The sequence below is a fragment of the Ammodytes marinus genome (assembly GCF_949987685.1).
Source record: "Ammodytes marinus genome assembly, chromosome: 14".
Taxonomy (NCBI): domain Eukaryota; kingdom Metazoa; phylum Chordata; class Actinopteri; order Uranoscopiformes; family Ammodytidae; genus Ammodytes; species Ammodytes marinus.
Genome location: NC_137218.1, coordinates 20,463,880 through 20,483,957, shown reverse-complemented (window position 1 = coordinate 20,483,957; position 20,078 = coordinate 20,463,880). Strand labels below are relative to the sequence as shown.

Genomic DNA, 20,078 nt, shown 5'->3' with positions numbered 1-20,078 from the left:
CACACACAGACCACCAAGCCAAGACCACCTCCAAGCCTGCCATTTTCCACACAGTATTGATGGAATGCTGGAGAATATGGTGTGGATTCTACAATACACAGCCACAGGAGTCGTTATTTTTGCAACATCCTTCTCAATCAAAGGGAGCTAAGGCATGGAATGAACTGCCCACTGAGTTATAAATAAAAAAATAAAAGCAATACAAAATCTAAATCTTTTGGTAACACTTTATAATAACTATCCGTTGTAACTTGTTAATAGATCATTAGTAAACTCTTAATTAATGATTATTAATGATTTGTTAAGTGTTTGTTAGCAGTTTGTTAAGGATTTATAACAATGGTAGATAGTTAATAGCTTAATAATTGAATCAGTTCATCTGGGAGGTAATCCGAGATACCGACGAGGCTGAAATAGGCTATAGTATAGACTATACACAGTGCATGGGCAACTGAGGGCAGCCCCATTTTCAAATATTTTTAAATAAACTCAATACACACTGTGCATGCCATGGACTTGAACGTGACGTGATCAGTTAATCTCGGATTACCTCCCAGATGAACTGATTCAATTATTAAGCTATTAACTATCTACCATTGTTATAAATCCTTAACAAACTGCTAACAAACACTTAACAAATCATTAATAATCATTAATTAAGAGTTTACTAATGATCTATTAACGAGTTACAACGGATAGTTATTATAAAGTGTTACCAATCTTTTTGTAGATTAAACTGAAGAAATAACCTGGGGGAGGGGGGGGGGTGAAGGTGTGTGTACCTTGTACTTTCAATATGTACTGTATTTACTTGCCATGTTTCACACAGTATGCATTTTTTTTTATGAACGTTTAAAAGCCTTTCTAGGGACGGGCATTGGAAATTAGCAGTAGCTCTAAATGCTGTGATGCTGTACATCGACAATGTGTTGTCCAAGTGTCTATGTGGTGGCATCGGTCCCTTTCAAATAAAAACATGGAATTAATCTATATCACATTTGAAAAAAAAAAAACCTTCAAACTGAAATAGTCCAAAAAAGAAAATGCTGAAAAATCCAATACAGAGAGCTGGGGTAGAGAGACAGAGAGGATGGAGGAAATTGAAGCATTTTCCTAACCTCTGTTTACCTGTTTTTATTGCTCAGGGAAAAAACACGTCTCTGGTTCTTTCATGCCGCCCGCAAACACACTAGCTCTACACAGCCTTCAGCAGGTCACGCTTAAATGTGCCAATGGCCCTGTAAAGCAGATAATCACCGGCGTGCTCCGGAGTGATGAGCTCCAACACTCCCCGCTGCAAAGCAATAAATCCCACACAGACAAGTGTTTACCCAGATAGATAACACCTCCGACGATGTTGAAATGGCTGTGAATTTGTTCCATCGCACAGTGTGGGAGCTGTTGAGTGTCTTTTCTTTTTTAAATCTTATAAAGTAAAATGCGATATTATTTAAAAAAAACATTTAAATCAGGAAGAGAAGATGTTTGATAGGTGTTTAAGCTCATCATTAAACACTGAAAAGGTATGCTGATCGTTGCATGTTCTGCATTCAAAACCTTGACTTCACCTGGATTATATAGCAGCCTGACTAAATGGATGTGGACTGCTGAGATAAGCCCCCAACAACCCCAACTGCATGGCTGATTGTTGCATTCTGTATTTTTTTGTTGTTTTTTCGATTTGCTTCCATTGTCTTCTGTACCTTTAATGTCGTCAAGGAGTCCACCCTAGCCAAAAGGCTACACGATAATGAATGCCAACATTTTAAATTATATTGTCGCAAAGGAAGACTATAATGAACCATCTTCAAATATTTTTGACAAAAGGACTAGCAGGACTTTCCTTTGTGGTGGCACAATGCAAATTAGTCTATGATGGTAACACTATTACTAGTGACCAAATGGAAGTCGTGATTGGTTTGACACAAATAACACCAATTTTCTAGTAACCCATGCAGATAGTTTTGGGATTGATGTGGCAAGGATTTCTACCTCCAACCCAAACATAATTGAGGTGAATGGAATTTAATTTAAACAGGTGGACCAGCCACACCAGTGGTGCTGCGAGACTGTGGCTGTGTTTTCAGCAAAGATGCTAAAGTTTACATGATATGCGTATAATAACATTGTTAACAATCTGAGGATCATGTTTGTAGGATTGAACATGGCCACTACGTTAGTTAAGCATGTTTGCGTGAAACACTTTTGGTGATTAGCACAAAGCTCAAAGTACAGCTGAAGCATTTGTCATTAGCTTTGCAGGTATTTGGTCAAGAACGGAAGTATGGGTGCGATGTAGCACTAGATTTAAAGTCATACTACAAGTAATTGTGTGTTATAAGAATGAATTACAATGATACAGGACTAAAGGAATTACAGTACCTGGTATATGCTATGCTGAAAGAGTTTTAAATCAACCCAAAATAAAAACGAGAGGAACACTCATAAATTGTAAACATGTGATTTTGAAAATATTTTGCATACTGTCTAGACATTTAAATCTACAGAACAATATAAACAAGGTAAACCAGCATGGCCTTCGGTCACATACATGCTGCCTACCTCCCTTAATTGTGTTGGTCTGGTGCCTAAGGTTTTTCCAGGCAGCTCCCTTAAGCTCCCTTGGCATTACAGAAAGGCAATATCAGCCTGCCACAAGTGGGCCCCCCAGAACACCAGGCTTTATCTGCAAAGGGCCAGCAGCCAGCAGCACACAATCAGCATGCAAAAACACGCACACAGATGCACAATGGGCTACATACGTACACAACAGAGGTCATGTGTAGCACCTGTGCCCATACAAATATGTATGCCTGTTGTCTTATCAAGATCTAGGGAGACAAATGGAATACAGAGCAACAGACACAAAAAGGGAAAGAGCATGTATGTGAGGTTTTGTCTCAGTCAGTCACAAACAAGGTGGGCAGGGAGCCTGTTTTCTCTCTAGAGGCTAGAGAATCAACAAGAGTGTGCAACAAAAACACTGAGTAGAAAGCCATATCATGTTGGAATAACAAGGGATTTAATGCTCTGTTACAATGGTTTTGTGAATATTTAATAGGTAGAGAAGAAGGCATGAGGGCATAAATTATGGGAGGAAAGGAATAGGAAGGGAAGAGATGATGAACGGGGAAGGATAGGGGCCTTAAAACAACAAATCATGAGGATGGAGATAATAATAATAACACAATGTGACATATATGAATGTAATTTAGAGCAGCGTTGGTGGTCTCGGATCGACCTACCCCAGTGTAATTTACAGTGCTATGCTGTATGCATTTAGAGTGCATGAAACGAGGCTATACTATGACTGTTTGGAACCGCACCAAAAACATATATACAGAGAAAATATCAAATATCACAAGGATATGAGCCCGAGCGGTGGGGTCACACTGGATGTCAGCTCCATATGAATAGACAGATTGACTGACATAGTCATGGACACACACAATTAATACACACGTTACTGAAGCATCACCAGGAGACTTAAAGGTGGAGTCAGTGATTCTGGAGAATGCATGTTGTCAAATCACCTTTTTGTCAAAATCAGTGAATATCTTGTCATGATCTGCTGCCTGTCGGTAATGTTTGTTCGCCCCCAAATAAACTAGTGTTAATACACAGCTTAGGCTCTGTAAATGGGTATGTAAACAACGGATATATAAACCACCGTAGCTAGCAAAATGCCCGTTTACAGAGCCTAGGCTTTGCATTAACATCGGTTTATTTTTTTCAGCGCGCACACAGTATGGACGGGAAGCGGATGGTGAGGAGATATTCACTGATTTGACAAAATCATAACTAACATAAACATAGAGGCTCAGTCCTCATAGCAGCAGACCCATGTTTCGAATCCTGCCAGGGTCGATGCATGTCATTCCCCATCTTCCCCATTTCATCTCTGACTTTCCAAACCGTCAAATAAAAGCAGAAATGCACAAAAATAATATCTGGAAAAACTCCAAATTCACAAATTGTCTATTTTTGGTTTTGCCACATAGGTGACACTTATCAATGTAGAATGCTGTGGACTGCCAGTCTGCCACCCTTGGGTGCTGCGCTGCTGACAGCTGGGTGACACAATCAGCTTGCTCAGTGACTTTGACAGGCAAGCCCCACCAAAGCCACGGTGACTTGAAATGGTAAACCTCCACACCTGCAGTGTAGTGTGGGATTACCTGTGCTCGAGTGCCATCTCCTCTATGGAAGAGTAGCAGCTAGGCACAGCTAACAAGGCAGAGTCTGAGGGAGGATTTAGAAAGTGTGCGGGGAAATGGAACGGGCTACGTCTTGTTAAGGCAATCTCTCGAGGTTCAGTCGGTAAAGGTTATTTATTTTCCTGTCTCTGTGATCCATGGGATAGATGGGGGATCAAAGTCCACACTTTTAATGTGGAGACAGGGATTTGCAGGAGCTTTCTGTGTTCACAGGAGTCTTGTTCTTATATAGTCAAATGACACAGAATGTTAGAATCCGAGGCCAGATCAAAAAGTCAGTATTGTATCAAGGGAACCAAACTAAAATGAGGAAATAGAGAGATTTGGTGGCTTTAAAAGAGCATTTGAGAGACAAACATGACAAGGTACACAATAGCACCAAATAGCACTGCAGGGAAAACCTCAACCGTAATATAAGTAAACTACCCAAGTCAGAAATGAAAATGGCACTTTTGAAATAGATCGGCCCGCAAGTGTCATATGCTTCTCCCCATTTGGCCTGACAAACAGTGTGAGTGCAGAGGGGTCTAAATTACACATACAATAGTGGATTAGGTATTAAATTATATTGAAGAATGAATCCTCTATGTGAATAAGCAATGAGTGCTGTCAGCATGAACATCCTAAAATACACTTCACAGACCCAGACAAGACAGCCATTAGACTGCGTGGCACTTAACTCGAAGTGGCAAAGTGTTAGTGTGACAAGTGGGTGATATTATGCAAGTGCTTTACTGTGAATACCTGTGGCATTGTGGCACATTTGATCATGCAGAACAATTCAACCAATCCTCTCCGCTACCAGACCGAAATGTGCAGATTCACCGCTACAATCAGACAGGCTAAAAGACAGAACAGGGACCTGTTTTGTGCAGACTAGCTGTAATAAAAAATGTGCCTGCACTCAAAAGCTCAAAAGAAAAAATCATGCTGAAGGTAACAATTGCTAATGTAACCCACCTCTAGTCTATATGCTCATAGATTGTATCCACATTGCAGCATAGAAATGATGAACATACATCTAATAAGCGTACATCTAATAACTGTTCTTTCAAACTTGGAACACAGCGTTAGTGCAGGAAAAAGTACTGACGTTGCGATTGTTTAGGCTGATTGTCATTAGCCGTTTGCGATATGATTGGCCACAGCTATGTGGCTAGTGACGTCTAGTCATAATCATTTAGGCCATCGTCCCTGTAATCTGATGGTTTCAGTGCTATTTTCTGCAACAGTTCCCTCCATCAACCCCTGCATCCTCCTTCTGTGGTTTCATTTGTGGTCATTATTGTTTATTTTAGTTCATTTTAGTTCATATTTTTCTCAATTTCACATGGATATACGTATTAATCAGCTTGTTATTTCATAACTTGAAGGAATAACGCCAGACCAAAGAATACTTCTTCTTTTTTTAAACGCACAAAGGTTTTTGTTGCTACGAAGGTTGAGCACAGATGTGCTATTGTTTGGTGGTCATAGTTTAAATCATTGCGACAGTGTTTTTCATTGAAAAAACACCATGTCACAAAACATTTCGACATTTCAGTGAAGATTTTATTTTATTTTTTCAACATAAAAAGAATTTTGGGACAATTTGGGGTATTATTTATTTATTCATTTGCTTTTTTGCCAAGAGTCAGATGAGAAGATTGATACAAATCTTATGTCTGTGTGTTCAATGTATGAAGCTGGAGCCAGTAAAAGCTAGCTCCGCTTGGCTGGGCCTGGCCAAGAAAAAGACCACAACGAGTCATTTTCACATTCCAGTTTTCATATAGCGATTAAACAAACAAGTTACAACGTGTTAATTTGTGAGTTTTTATGGTGCTCGAGTTGAAAGAAGGCTTGTTATACCTTTGGACAGAGCTAGACTAGATGTCTTTCTGCTGAGCAGAGCTATAGGTGACTCCTGGCTCAAGCTTAATGTGTATCATTAAGATATGGGAGTGATATCGATCTTCTCATTTAACTCTCCCTTAAACAAAGCAAAAAAACTGACTCACTGGAAAATAAACCATTTGTGCTGCTCATCTCTTGGAGACGTTTATTCCAAACACACACACACACACACACACACACACACACACACACACACACACTCACACTCACTCGTTCATTTGTAGTAAAGTAAAACACAGGGAACCAATAAATGCCAGACATTCTTTCGCAGGCTGTATAAACTACAATTAAGTGGAACAGTTGAAGACTGTCATTCAGCCGAGTGTGTGGGGGAAGGAATGCGAGTGTGTTTCGGTTGTCTGTGTGTGGCCAGGACAAGGTGTCTGCAGCTACACTCTGTCTTACATAGTGTTGTCGACACATTTGATCTTCTTGGATTTCATTTGGAGGTCACGGCTGATTTTTTTTTAAGCACATGGAAGTTCCTGAGAAAATTTGATTGCAATAGTGGAAATCCAAGTTTTTCTTTTCTGCTGCCTTCCCTCTTACAACACACAATGCACAATGAAGCAATCTCTAGAGAGGAGAGTCAAGGTCATGAACATGATAACAAGCTCCCAACTGCAGCGCCCAGATGTTCAGGGCAAGATACCAACTGAGTGGGAATGCATGAGGAGGAATACGCTTTCAGAGCTTAACACATGACCGGCTTAAGAAAGATCATATCCACGATGTAGAGAAAGATTTTGAAGAAGAAGAGTGACTGACAATGGTTTTAATACCAATTAACCTTTGAATTTATTCATTACTTTTTTCCGATTTAATCTGTTAATAGTTGTTAATACATAATTTGCCAATTCTATTTCCCAAGTCAATGACTTCAAATGACTTTATTTTGTCCGAGCAACACAGACCAAAAACAAGTGATTGTTTTTGCTTAATTACAGAAAATCTTTTTATTTTGAAAAGCTGGAGAAATAGCGTAACACCCAATTGATTAATAATCAGAACGGTTGACCTTTGTCTTCCTAATAATAGAAACATTATTACATTAAATGACTGTTTGAAGCTACCGCCGTTCATGCTGTTTTCACAAACTGCTTTTTTTTCTTTACTTTTTTTCTTTTCTTTTTAGAGTGCAATACGGTAGAAAAAGGAAATGTGCTTTGGGTGTCCAGCTGTTAAATGCACACTGGGGAAGGTAAAACACATTGAAGTCCCCCAGGGCGAGCGCTAACCAGAAACGTAGCTGGTGCACGATAAACATCTATGCCAACTAGGTCACCAGGACACTTCGACTGGAGAGCGAATCCATCAGCCAGTCAATGACTCACACACGCAGTGGTCTGGCTTTATATAGAGGGTCAATCATAGGGCATTTTTCATCTATTTTTCCAGCAATTTGGAGGAATCCAATAATAATTTGTAGCCTCAGTTTATTTTTTTTATGTTTTAAATTGCTATCACGTGCCGTAAAACTGGAACGCTGGCCAAGTGTGACTGGCATATCACAACAGGGCTATACACCTTACACTAGAAATGTCCTATTTATGTCAGATAATAACATTAACATACTCTATGTTACGCTTCTATACACTGAATCTATAGTATATTGCTTTGAAGTATGAAAAGGGAAGTTGGGGCTGCTGATTGCGAGAAGCCTACGGTACTTCATGGATTTCTTGATGAGAAGCACCTCAGGAGCACAACAGCCATCTGAGTGGCTTATCCTCACTCCATTAACTGTTCAGTGGAAAGTAAAGTGGCTACAGGCCATTGATTGTTGCTCAGGCAGTGCTTGAAAGTCAAACTACCTATGAATAAAGAACCAAACTGAAGTGGTAAGAAGGAAATTTGTTATTAGCAAAGAAAAAAAAACTTTAGGCTAATCTAATATATATACAATCATATGAAAAAGTTTGGGAACCCCTCTCAGCCGGCATTATAATTGACTCTGCTTTCACAAAAAAAATATAAAAGTGGTATGTCTTTAATTTACCAGGAACAGCTAAGTACTGGGATGTTTTCCAAACAAAGATTTTTTGAAAAGCAGTATTTGGTTGTATGAAATAAAATAAAATGTGAAAAACTGGCTGTGCAAAAATATAGGAACCCTTGTGGTTTTGTTGATTTTAATGCCTGTAACAGCATGTAAAACTGATGACTTTAAACACAAAGTTGGTTGGATTATGTTGTTAAGCCTTGAACCTCATAGAAATTTCTGTTTAATCATGAGAAAATGTATTTTAGGTGCCTAAATGCAAGTTGCACTTCTCTTTGACTCTCTGCTGAAGTGAGACAGAATGGGATCATCAAAACAGCTCCCAAAAGATCTGAAAAACAAAGATTGTTCATTGTCATGGTTTAGGGGAAGGCTGCAAGAAGCTTTCCCAAAGGTTTCAATTGTCAATTTCGACTGTAGGGAACGTTGTCAGGAAATGGAAGGACACAGGCATAGTGGCAGTTAAACCCAGGCATGGCAGACCAAGAAAAAAACAGGAGCGGCAGGTGGAGGATTGTGAGAATGGTTGCACACAACCCACAGATCACCTCCAAAGACCTGCAAGAACATCTGGCTGCAGATTGTGTATCTGTACATCGTTCAACAATTCAGCGCAATTTGCACCAAAACATCTGCTTTTTATAAAGACCAAATAACTTAATTTTTGTCTCATCAGTCTAAAGCATTTTCTTCCAATATGAAGCTGGCTTGTCTAAATGAGCTTTTGCATACTCCATGCAACTGTATCTGTGGCGTGGGCGCAGAAAGGGCTTCCTTCTCATCACCCGGCCATACAGATGTTTTGGTGCAAATTGCACTTAATTGTAGAACCATGTACAGATACACAATCTGCAGCCAGATGTTCTTGCAGGTCTTTGGAGGTGATCCTTGGGTTGTGTGCAACCATTCTCACAATCCACCGCATATGCCGCTCTTGTACTTTTCTTGGTCTGCTAGACCATGGGTTTAACTGCAACTGTGCCTGTGTCCTTCCATTCCCTGACAACGTTCCTTACAGTAGACATTGACAATTGAAACCTTTGGGAAAGCTTCTTGTAGCCTTCCCCTAAACCATGACAATGAATAATCTTTGTTTTTAAGATCTTTTGGGAGCTGTTTTGATGATCGCATTCTGTCTCACTTCTGCAGAGAGTCAAAGAGAAGTAGAACTTGCATTTAGGCACCTAAAATACCTTTTATCATGATTAAACAGACCTTTCTATGAGGTTCAAGGCTTAACAACATGATCCAACCAATTTTGTGTTTAAAGTCCTCAGTTTTACATGCTGTTACAGGCATTAAAATCAGCAAGACCACAAGGGTTCCCATATTTTTGCACAGCCAGTTTTTCACATTTTATTTAATTTCATAAAACTAAACACTGCTTTTCAAAAAATCTTTGTTTGGAAAACATCCCAGTACTTAGCTGTTCCTGGTAAATTAAAGACATACCACTTTTATCTTTTTTGTGTGAAAGCAGAGTCAATTATAATGCCGGCTGAGAGGGGTTCCCAAACTTTTTCATATGACTGTATATATATATACAGTTGCCCCATCTTTTAAAAGTTATAATGTAGTCGTACGTTTTCATAAATCAGCTAAACGGATGACATAATTTGTGTTTGTCCATTGTATATTCATCATGTGTACTTCATATCCGTTGGGGCTTGTGAGTAAGTATGGGACAGTTTTGCTTCACAAACTGAATTAATACATATTGCATTAGCTTCATGCTGTGTCATTCCATGTCACAAGTTGCATGTCTGCACGACCTACATTTATTCTCCATCTTAATTGCGCCCCTGGTAGTGGCAGCCCAGATGTGAACAAGCCTTCATACTGTGAAGGGAGAGAGACTTTGCCCAGAGTACTAAACACATCAACACAACCGAAGCTCTCTCACAGGACTAACTTAAGTCCCACTACTAACTTATGTGCATTGCAGACACAGAAAAAAATACATGTAGGCATACTGGATTGGAAAATAACTCAATATCAACAGACAAGCGTGAGGTCAAACACAGAAACATGCTCAGATGTACCTCTAGACCTTCTCCTCTGAATCTCAATGACTGTCTCATAATGGAGAGTTAGAATGAGTGGCCACTGCCCGGGATCTTCTTCGGACTGAGTGACACTAAAAGCAATCATAGCATTAGCTTAATAGTCCAAGAGGCCATTAATAAGTGGGTAGATTCAGCCTCAGGAAATGATAGGTTAGTGCTCTCTAGATTTACTCAAATTTAGCTGGAATTGTTTGTATAGCAGATGGAGATGGGTCTCCTTTACCTCTGAAATACACCCCACTTTGTGAAATTACAGGCAAACACTCACTTAATGTTTATACCCTTCTAGTTGGATTACATACACATCATTCAAGGAATAGTGTGTTGCTTTGCTGATTGTCTCAAATTAGTACATTCATACTGCTCACTGCTAAGCATAAAGCGAGAGCAAGGAGACAATTAGCTTAGCTTAGCCTAATCCTCTACCCAAAGTACAAAAACAAAATAATATAAAAAAGAATGCGAGAAAGCAAATTGTCAAACTATTCCCTTGTCTCTGTTAATTACACAGGTTGCAGAAACCTTCACGTGACAATGATGTGCACCAATCTGAGCAGTCTGCCACCTGTTTCACTAGCGTGTGCTTCTTGGTAACATCTGTGCACAAAAACCTTTTAGAGAGTTTTAACAAATGCATATACAAATGCCTGAGTAGTCTCACTGACTTATCCTTTTGGTGTCTAACTGTGTCCTCTTGCAGTGAAGGCTATAAGGCTACTCTCTGATTAATGTTTAGGCTACATATTGAAATGTATTAACCAGAAAAAGATTTATGAAAGTGTGGCATTTTACTTGTCTTTTTTTAACAAATTAACACACTAACCTGACATTGCTTATACATAAAGAAGACTTAAATGTGCCAAATGTGTTCAATCTTGAGGCAGCAGACTGACTGTTTCAAAACACAGACGATTGTCTGACACATTGGCAGCAGTCAAGCCAAGGAACCAACTGTAAAACTTATCAAAACACAGCTGCTGCTGCAGTTGCTGCTGCTTGCACACTGTTACCTTGGTGAAAACAGTCATCATTTCTTCAACTATTAGATCTTGCAGAAGTGTACAGATAGTGGGCCATTATCTTGGCTTAGAAGCATAACTATCTGTTTATTTTTTATTTTAAGGAATTCTGAAGAAATCTTCTGGTTGAGTTCCAGCATGTAGTCAGTGGTTACAAAACAAATAGGAGTCTGCCTCATGACATAACCTCTTCCAAAAATGTAATGTCGTGATCCTATAATTGAATAGAATCACTAAATGAATACACAAAGCTGAGAGCTTATTTCATAAATGCAGTGTATAAAGAAGAAATCCCAATTCACTGCAGAATGTGTGTGTGTGTGTGTGTGTGTGTGTGTGTGTGTGTGTGTGTGTGTGTGTGTGTGTGTGTGTGTGTGTGTGTGTGTGTGTGTGTGTGTGTGTGTGTGTGTGTGTGTGTGTGTGTGTGTTTTTTTTTCTCCGATACCAGTGTCCATCAACAGTGGCAGCAGACAGCAGCAATACAAAGTGGCATTAAGCACCGCTGTGGGAGCAGCCAAAGGAGTCAGAGTTCAGCCTGGGATGAGAACCGGCTTCTGGAAGTCCATAATATCCTGAGCTCATTTCTTTTCTTTTTTTTTCACTTCAAAACCTGCCAGTGTCAATCACTTCCACTGGGCAACTTCCATTTCAACCTTGTACTTTTGACAAATTGCTTTTCACTTTCGCTTTTTTTTTGCTGTGAACGATTGGAGACTTCAATGGGGGAGACTTTTTTTTCTATAAATAGTGAAAAGGCTTATACCCTTCGCTGAGCTTTTCCAACTGATGTTTTTTTTTTTTTTTAGGAGTGGGCGATTAAAGCTGTCCATCTGGTTGTGATTTTTTTGAATTTATCTGTATATGAACAGCTTTTTATTCGGCGGTGCTGATCACACATGTTGGCACGGCCGGCCTCTGGGGTCGGTTGTTGACGTAGGGGCATACGCTTAAAAGCCCCAGCTTTTCCAGCTCAGTTTGCTGTGTTGTGTGTGGATTTAGTTTTTTGGTGGGTATGAGTCAATATGTTTTTCTAGGGGGCTTTCGTGATTATTGTGACAAAAAAAATGCTTTTATGGGGTAAACCATTACTTTGTGTGTTCTAATAAATCGTTTTTTAAAAATAGTGCAAAACGTAGCTCGCAATCTGAAAATCTTCCCGAAAGAGAGAGAGAGATTCCACTCGGCTGTTAAATGTAATTGCGATGATTTGTGAAAAAAAGAGCTGAAGGTAACAATTTGTCATAACTCTCAATGCCAAACCAACACTGTTCGCCCAAAAAAAAAATCTGGCTGCAGCCCCCGTGCTTGATCCCAATCTTGAATGTCACTATAAAGCAAGCCGTTTGAAGTGAGCAAAACGGTGCAGGTACTTTGCTTGATTGGGAGTGTAACTCTGCTCCCTTTCGTTTCTTATTGCAGTGGAAAATCACAGGCTGTGGGAACAGAAAATGTCTGCGAGATTAATGGCAGTCTGAAGTTTTCCTTTTATCTCGGCGCTCACACGTACAGACGTGAGTTAATTACTGTATTTCAAAACGCAGCCACCAAAGACGGCAGATGTCACCGTGCTTCCTCCCAACACCTCGACTCTATCTTTATCTACACTTTCTTTCCCACTTACTTCCTCCTCCTATACCTGAGGCTTTTCTTTTTCAAACATGATAGGATGTCATTAGCTGTAATGCCACTGTTCAACCCCTAGCTCTATGGACTTCTGAAAGACAGGCCTTAGGCTACTGTCACTGAAACACACCACAGCATGGTAGAAATGGGATGTAAGAAGGTACAGCCCGGATCCAAGACATTTTTTCTGTTTCATTATTTATTTATTTTTGTCAAAGTTGACCAGCAGATGGAAATATAGAAGATTCCAGATGAGAAGGTAAAAAGAAACCTTGTGTGTGATCTGGTCAGCTAACATCAAATGTTGTAAGTAGAAAAATGCCACAAAAGCACTGCAATACAGCTGGTAAAATATAATCCACAAACCTTAGGATACTCCAGTGATGGCCATTATTTTAATTGAAGAGATAACAGAATATCATAATCCTATTACATACTGTAAATTAAGCTCTTACAACATATAACACAACCTGTTCGATCTGAAATCCCCTGTATAAAACAAACTGAACACAAGAATCTCTTTTTTATGAGATTTAAATTTCTCTTCAGTTAATCACGCATGCTAGATCAGAGAAGTAAGCCTTAGCCTCCAGTCTAAGAATAACCCAAGTGAGAGAATACTGGTATCTGCCTTGGCCAACACCTCATCTTCATTCACCATGTGTACCACACATAATACAAAAATCTCCCACCGGCTCTCCCAACTCGCTAATGAGCCTGCGTGTCAAGATGCTCGAGATGCTCAGAGAGACAGCATTCCGACCTTAACCTCTGCTTCATGAAGGTAACACATTAGGTAGGTCCATCCCCCTGTAATAACAAGGTCGGTCCCTGAAGGCATCGCGATCATACCGCTGATCTGCTATCCACTCGCTCTGATACACCAAGTGAAGAATAGTATTTTTAGGTCCGGATGTGTTCTGTGAAAGGCTGTCAGATGGCAAACAAGACCATGAAGTTAAACAAGCGGAATGCTGAAAGAAAAGAAAGATGGATTCCTCATTCATTATTTTAACAGCCAATTGAACTGAATGCATCACTGGCGCCGAGTGTCGATTCTATAAGCCAAGCCACTCGGAGCGTATCAATTCTATTGATTGCTGAGCGCCTGACTGGAGAGGAGATGACTCACACAGAAGTAACCTTGAGAAGCAACTATGAGGTCTTATACTATTACTATGACCTTTCAAAGCTGTCCTTTCAAAATATAAATTCTCTCAATTTACTCTTAAAGTCAAAGCATCATACCAACCGGTGAAGCACATAAACTATCGCTACCACTGATGCATTGGGCAAAAGCTTGTAGGGTTGTTTGAGAGACTAAGTTTATCGGAGAAGAAAGAAATACTATCTGCCAGTCACAGCCCCAATCTCGATTAGCAGAGTCGGAAACAAAATGGATTCCTGAACACACACTTTCAGGTGTGGGATGTCTTCACAATTGCATTTAAACTCTGCGATCTATACAGGGCAGATTTATTCACAGAAGTAATTATCCAGAGAGCCTCGGCACACAGACACAGCTGGACGCTGACCTCAGAACAGGAAACCGAGGCCAATGGAGTTCAAACAAGCCCGGGAGAAAACCACAAACCCACGGGAATTTCTGATCTTAGAAGCTATAGTCTATCCAGATGAACTTGGCTATTGGTTCACTATTAAGGGTTCTCTTGACATTGTCTTGCAGGGTGACTGAGAGTACAATCACTGGGCCGCATAAAAGGCAAACACAATATGTTAGAACGATTAAATAAAGATCACAAATAATTGAGCATAGCAGTATTGGGTTCATATTGGGCTTACAGTATGTATTGTGTGGTGATAGTCTGCAACCTTGATATTGCTTTCACAGTATGAAGTGATCAGTGACACAGTAGACACAGCTAAATCTTATCAACTCAAACAGCATAGCTGAATAACAGAATTATTTGTTTACTTCAAATTGTGTCTCGCACTGTACAATCAAGTTGCTTTATCATTTCAATTCTATATTATTTGTTTCAGCTTGAGTTGTTGTTGAACCTAACAAATACATTATTGTGCATTGATATGAGCTCCTCAATGTAAACTGAAACTTGAAAAAACTGACTGAACAAACAAACTGTGCTGTGGATGTTTTCATACAGAGAGGGGGTATGGGAGGATCCTCCAGGCAGGGAACATGCTACCTTTGTGGGTTGTGGGTCAGACAGACAGTAATCGATGCTTCTCAAAAGGAAGAGTTGTGTGTGTGTTTGTATGTGTGTGTGTGTGTGTGTGTGTGTGTGTGTGTGTGTGTGTGTGTGTGTGCGTGTGTGCGTGTGTGTGTGTGTGTGTGTGTGTGTGTGTGTGTGTGTGTGTGCGTGTGTGTGTGTGTGTGTGTGTGTGTGTGTGTGTGTGTGTGTGTGTGTGTGCGTGTGTCTGTGTGTGTGTGTGCCAGTGTGTGAAGGTGTGCTGACCTGTGACCTATTGGGGCCCACAGGCACTTGTTAAAGTTCAGTATAGCTTCTCTTCCGAGGGGTTGGCAACAACACTCTGCTTCAAAGCACCACGGGACACCAGCGAGTAAACAAGGGAAGCAATCACAAATCACAGCTTTCGTCACACAATCCGAAAACACACATCGAAAAGAACAAGCTTATACGCTAACACCATTACGAATGCATTTATGCACACTCAGTCCCAAAGCAAACACTTGCAGCAACGTCTGCATGGGATTTGAGAGACCGTAGAGATACATTCTCAGCTTTTCTGCCCAAACAGGTGGTGATGGATAAAGTTCTCGTGAGAACTTTTCGGCCAGTGATGGCATCAATAACACCTGTGTCAGACAACATTCATTAGTCACAGCCTATTTTATTTTTCATTTTTTTTTACATGGGCTGGCTATGTGGATGCTCTGTATGACAATGAACAGATAATTGAAGGTTTGAGTAGTTGACATATCCAACTCAACCCTTTGAAATTATAATATCAAGCTTACAACGTCCAGTCGTGAATCTGAAGCGACGTTTGATGGATACCAAGGATGACAAATATAATTGCTTAAAAACCTTAAAGCCATACGATGTTCTTTTCATCATGAAAAAATAAACAACAAAAACAAAGTCTCGCTTTCCAACCATCCTGGTCTCCAGTGAAGCCTATTAGTCACATTATTTTTAAGGGACAACAAAAGGAACTTGACAATTTCATCCAACCACCAACAACAAAGGCATTCTCATCCCTGTACAAAGATGTCCATATCGGCCCCATCATCCGTAGCGAAAAGAAGTCCTCATTAGTAGTAGTGTGGGACTGGGCTCATCACTGTCACCATCACAAACACTGCAGGGGGCCTTGTTAGCTTAGGGGAATAGGACACAGCAGGCTAGCTTCCCACAATCAAGCCATCCTTACTTAAAGTCCAGTGCACTGTAACAAGTGCACAGAAAGCATTTTGGGTCAAAACAGTATTGCCCCTCGCGGCCAGCGGTGTCAGTCGCCAAAGCAGCATGAGTAAGTACAGCGGACCCCTGACCTGTACACACACTAGCTGCAGCAGACCAGCCAGATGTCTCGGGCAAACTGTTCCCTGTGGGGCTTGCTGCTGCTGCACACACCAGTGATGGGATTAGGCTGCAGTTCCACTGGTCTCTGAGCCCCTCTTGTACTTAATGTACTTCTCCACTGATAACACATGGGGATGAGAGGGCCTATACCAGGTAAAGTAAGCCTCAAGAGGGCCACTTACTGCTTTACATCCATTAGCGCAATTATTAGTGCAGCTTGTACTGTTATTGTGGCGATTTACTTCAGATGATATGACCTATGACCTATTGACCTACGCTGCCCCTGTCTGTAAGGGAAAATGCTCATTTGGCTCTGTATGTAAAGTTGTCATTTAATGGCGTAATGTGTAATAGGCCATCTTGAATTGATGATGTCATCAAGCAGTGAATATTTAGAATACAAGATAGTAACTCCTGTCACAATATTGCTATCAATCTATTGAAAGTGGTTTGGAGAAAATAACCATGATAAACTAACACCATGCAGGAAAGGGTTAATCCTATCAAGTCCAAGCAAAAACTGGTAGAGAGAACTGTGCTTTCGAACCCCGAGCTCTGTCTGAATACGGAGCTGTGAGACAACCGTTGTAACAAAAGATAATGGGCTGGGCCATTATTTTATTTTCCCATGGCTCCGTGTTTACAGGCCATCAAACAAAGCAGGTAGAATTGGCGCGAGCAAGTCCATCACTCTGGGGACGCATCATTTGGAACCGTGGGATGAAAGGGACAAAGCCATCTCGACACGAGCATATGCTTTTAATGGCCATCATTTAGATTATTATGTATCATCCAATTACCGCTGGCAGATTTATTATGCAGATATTAAACTCTGAGCGGAGGGGAGTAACGAGTTTGAATAAACACTCGTAGTGTCTGGGCTGCAGGTATAAGGGGGTTAGCTTCATGTAAGGTCTCCTCGAGTGAGTGCACCTTAAAATAATGAGAGGCAATTAAAAGATTTGATGGGCCCCTTGAAGTCTATGCTGGCAACTCGCTGCTCGCAGTCTGAAACAAAGTGGTATGAAGAGGTGCCAATGCTGCAAATTTCAGTTATCATATTCAAACCATGTTGAAGGATCAAACGGAAATGATACAGCAAGGACAACCTGACTGACTTTTAGCACAAATCTCCATGTGTACTCTTAAAAAACTGTCTGGATGGCGTGCTTGCCAAGTTTGTCAGTTGTCAGGAAATGTCGAGACGAACGAACTGGAAAATTGGTGTCACACACATTTCTGTGGTGTTGATGTGGATAGGCACGTCTTAAGTATGTTTCCTTCTTTAAATCACCACTCAAACTAAAAGGAAAATATTTGGTGAACTTAAAAGTTGCATTTTCTTTGGCTTGGAAAGTGTAACATAAACACAACTTTAAGATGTTCATTTAAAAGACTGCTGTCACGCCCAAGAATAACGTACAGTAAAACCCAAATAGTGTTCTTAAGTATGGCAAAAGGGATTTCGCCTCTCATAGGAGTATTGAAAAACATACTCTGCCTCTGTACAGACAGAGAAAGAAAGGCCAGCACAGCATCCAATCAAGCAATTCTTCAGTGTCAGTCACTTCTTCTGAAAACTCTGGTGCTGAAAAGCTATTGTTCTTTTTTTTACACTCTGTGGCCGCTGCTAATGTAACTGACAGCTGTCTTTGTCTGACAGAGTGAACAAGACCTGCGGCGCCAGCAGGGAATTTGTGGAAATCTCTTGACATCTCGAGAAAAAAAAAATATGTTCCTTTTTTTCTGTTGCTAAAATTACAGCATTGCATTTTTTGCCAATTTAGGCTGAAGCTTTATTCAACTCTCAAAATTTTAAAAATCCTTCTCATCCTCATGCTCAACTGGCTTACATGTTGGTAATATCTGGACTAAAGCTACCTACTACTGGTTTTACGTGACTGTACTTCCGCTACTCTACTTTGCATTGTATCTTTTGTGCCTTTTCTGGGTGGAGGATGCCTACTAATGCTAATCCAATTGATACACCTGCAATGACTGCTGCTTGACTGGAACACAATGGCTGATGTTAGCATGATGACCAAGGGCTAAAGGACTAACATGTGTGAGCCAATATGCTTCAGTAAGTGGAAATTAAGTATTATGTCAGCACTCCCTAAACAGAAAAAAAGTGTTCTTTAATGACATGTTCCCAACTTGGGTTTATTCTCCCAAATAAGATGTAAGACCATGCCTGACTTTCCCCAACACAAATGCCACACTGGGTTGGATTGTGGAGTTGGCAGGCACACTCAAAAATCTCTCTCCAAGTTTCGAATATATATTTAAAAACATCTATTTTTACAGGTCTTCCAGAATTGTGTTGTAGTGACATTTCTAGTGCATGTGGATCCTTTTATTTCCACCCATTTGAAATCCCACCTTCCCACAGGTCTTGACTGGTGAAAACTGTCCAAGTCAAGTGTCTCCGTTCCTCATTAACTTGCGACTCCAGTAATGTATGCACCCACCCACTGAGGACTGTGGATGATAACCTCTTATGTCATACAGTGACTCTTCACACCATGGCAATGATTGTTATCATATGCGTAAAAACAACATGCTCTCACACGAACCGCACTCCACTATCTCCCTTCTTTACCCTTTAAACAGTTATGTGGCAATTATAGTTTCCAGCAGTTGTTAGATCATAAAAGCTGCTTGTAAAAGGTTGTTCCAGCAGGGCACATAGATAGATGCAGTAGATATGGTTGGTTCACAGCAGCAGGGGTCAAGGGGGCCACATACTGTACAGATAATGCTGGAAAAGAGGAAAGGTGACCGAAATATCCACGGGGTGCCATGACGGATCAAACTCTGCGAATGCATCATCCTCTCTCACCTTTCTCTCTCTCTCTCTCTCTCTCTCTCTCTCTCTCTCTCTCTCTCTCTCTCTCTCTCTCTCTCTATCTCTCTCTCTCTCTCTCTTCCTCCATCGCTAATTAAAACCCCTTTACCTTTTTCTACACATTGCAGCCCATAATAACTTATTATTTCTTATTATTTCCCCACTTCGGAAATACAACGGTAAAACAGTAAGCAATTCATACCTGAAGACATGTGTAGGAATGCCAATAGACAGTAAATCCCCGTCAGACAGGCAGGCATCATTCAAGAGCGTCTGGAAAACGCTGTTAAATCCAGTTAGAGTGCACTTTTTGTGTTGCCGTCTATTTCATCTAAAACACAACTTGTGCTGCAGTAGAGCCGGTGTTGGCGGTGGTGTTGGTGATGGGGGCTCCCAGTGTAGTAGTAGAACAGTTCCTCAACTATACAAGAGAATAATTGTCCGCCACAGAAACTGCTCTTCGGCAAGTCAGGTCAATTTCTAATTCGAATCAAAGTTCAAATCCGCCGCAGACATCGTTGCAGCAGGGCTACGCGAGAAGTAATCCACTCCACACCGCTCCTGTCAAAAGAAAACTCCTCACTTCCAAATGCTGACAACTTCGCGGAATTCATCGGTGATCGAGATAATACGCTCCAAAGTTCCACTTCAGAAAGAGCTTCCCTTACGCTCAATCATATAGAGAGCGAGAATCCAAAAGGAGTGGGAATGGAAGGGAGCGTCTAGTTGATGCAGTCACTTCAATGGTTTGAATGTGTCGTATAGTTTTTTGTCCCACCACCGGCTTCGTGGGACTGCCTAAGCGCTGGTTGGATGAGGCGCCGCGCGTCTGTGCGCTCGCTCAGTTCTGGTGTGATGGATTTTTGGTTTTTCCTCT

The 20,078-nt window shown here is 40.7% G+C and overlaps 1 protein-coding gene across 1 annotated transcript in view; it reads right to left on the bottom strand.

The window, feature by feature from the left end:
- LOC307261219 (roundabout homolog 1-like) overlaps positions 1-19,869 on the bottom strand; it is an 84,534-nt gene extending 64,665 nt beyond the window's left edge. Inside the window, exon 1 of the mRNA XM_080041707.1 lies at positions 19,404-19,869. Coding sequence (XP_079897833.1) covers positions 19,404-19,464 — 61 coding nt within the window. The 5' untranslated portion in view covers positions 19,465-19,869. The remainder of the gene's footprint in view (positions 1-19,403) is intronic.
- Between the last annotated feature and the right edge of the window lie 209 nt (positions 19,870-20,078).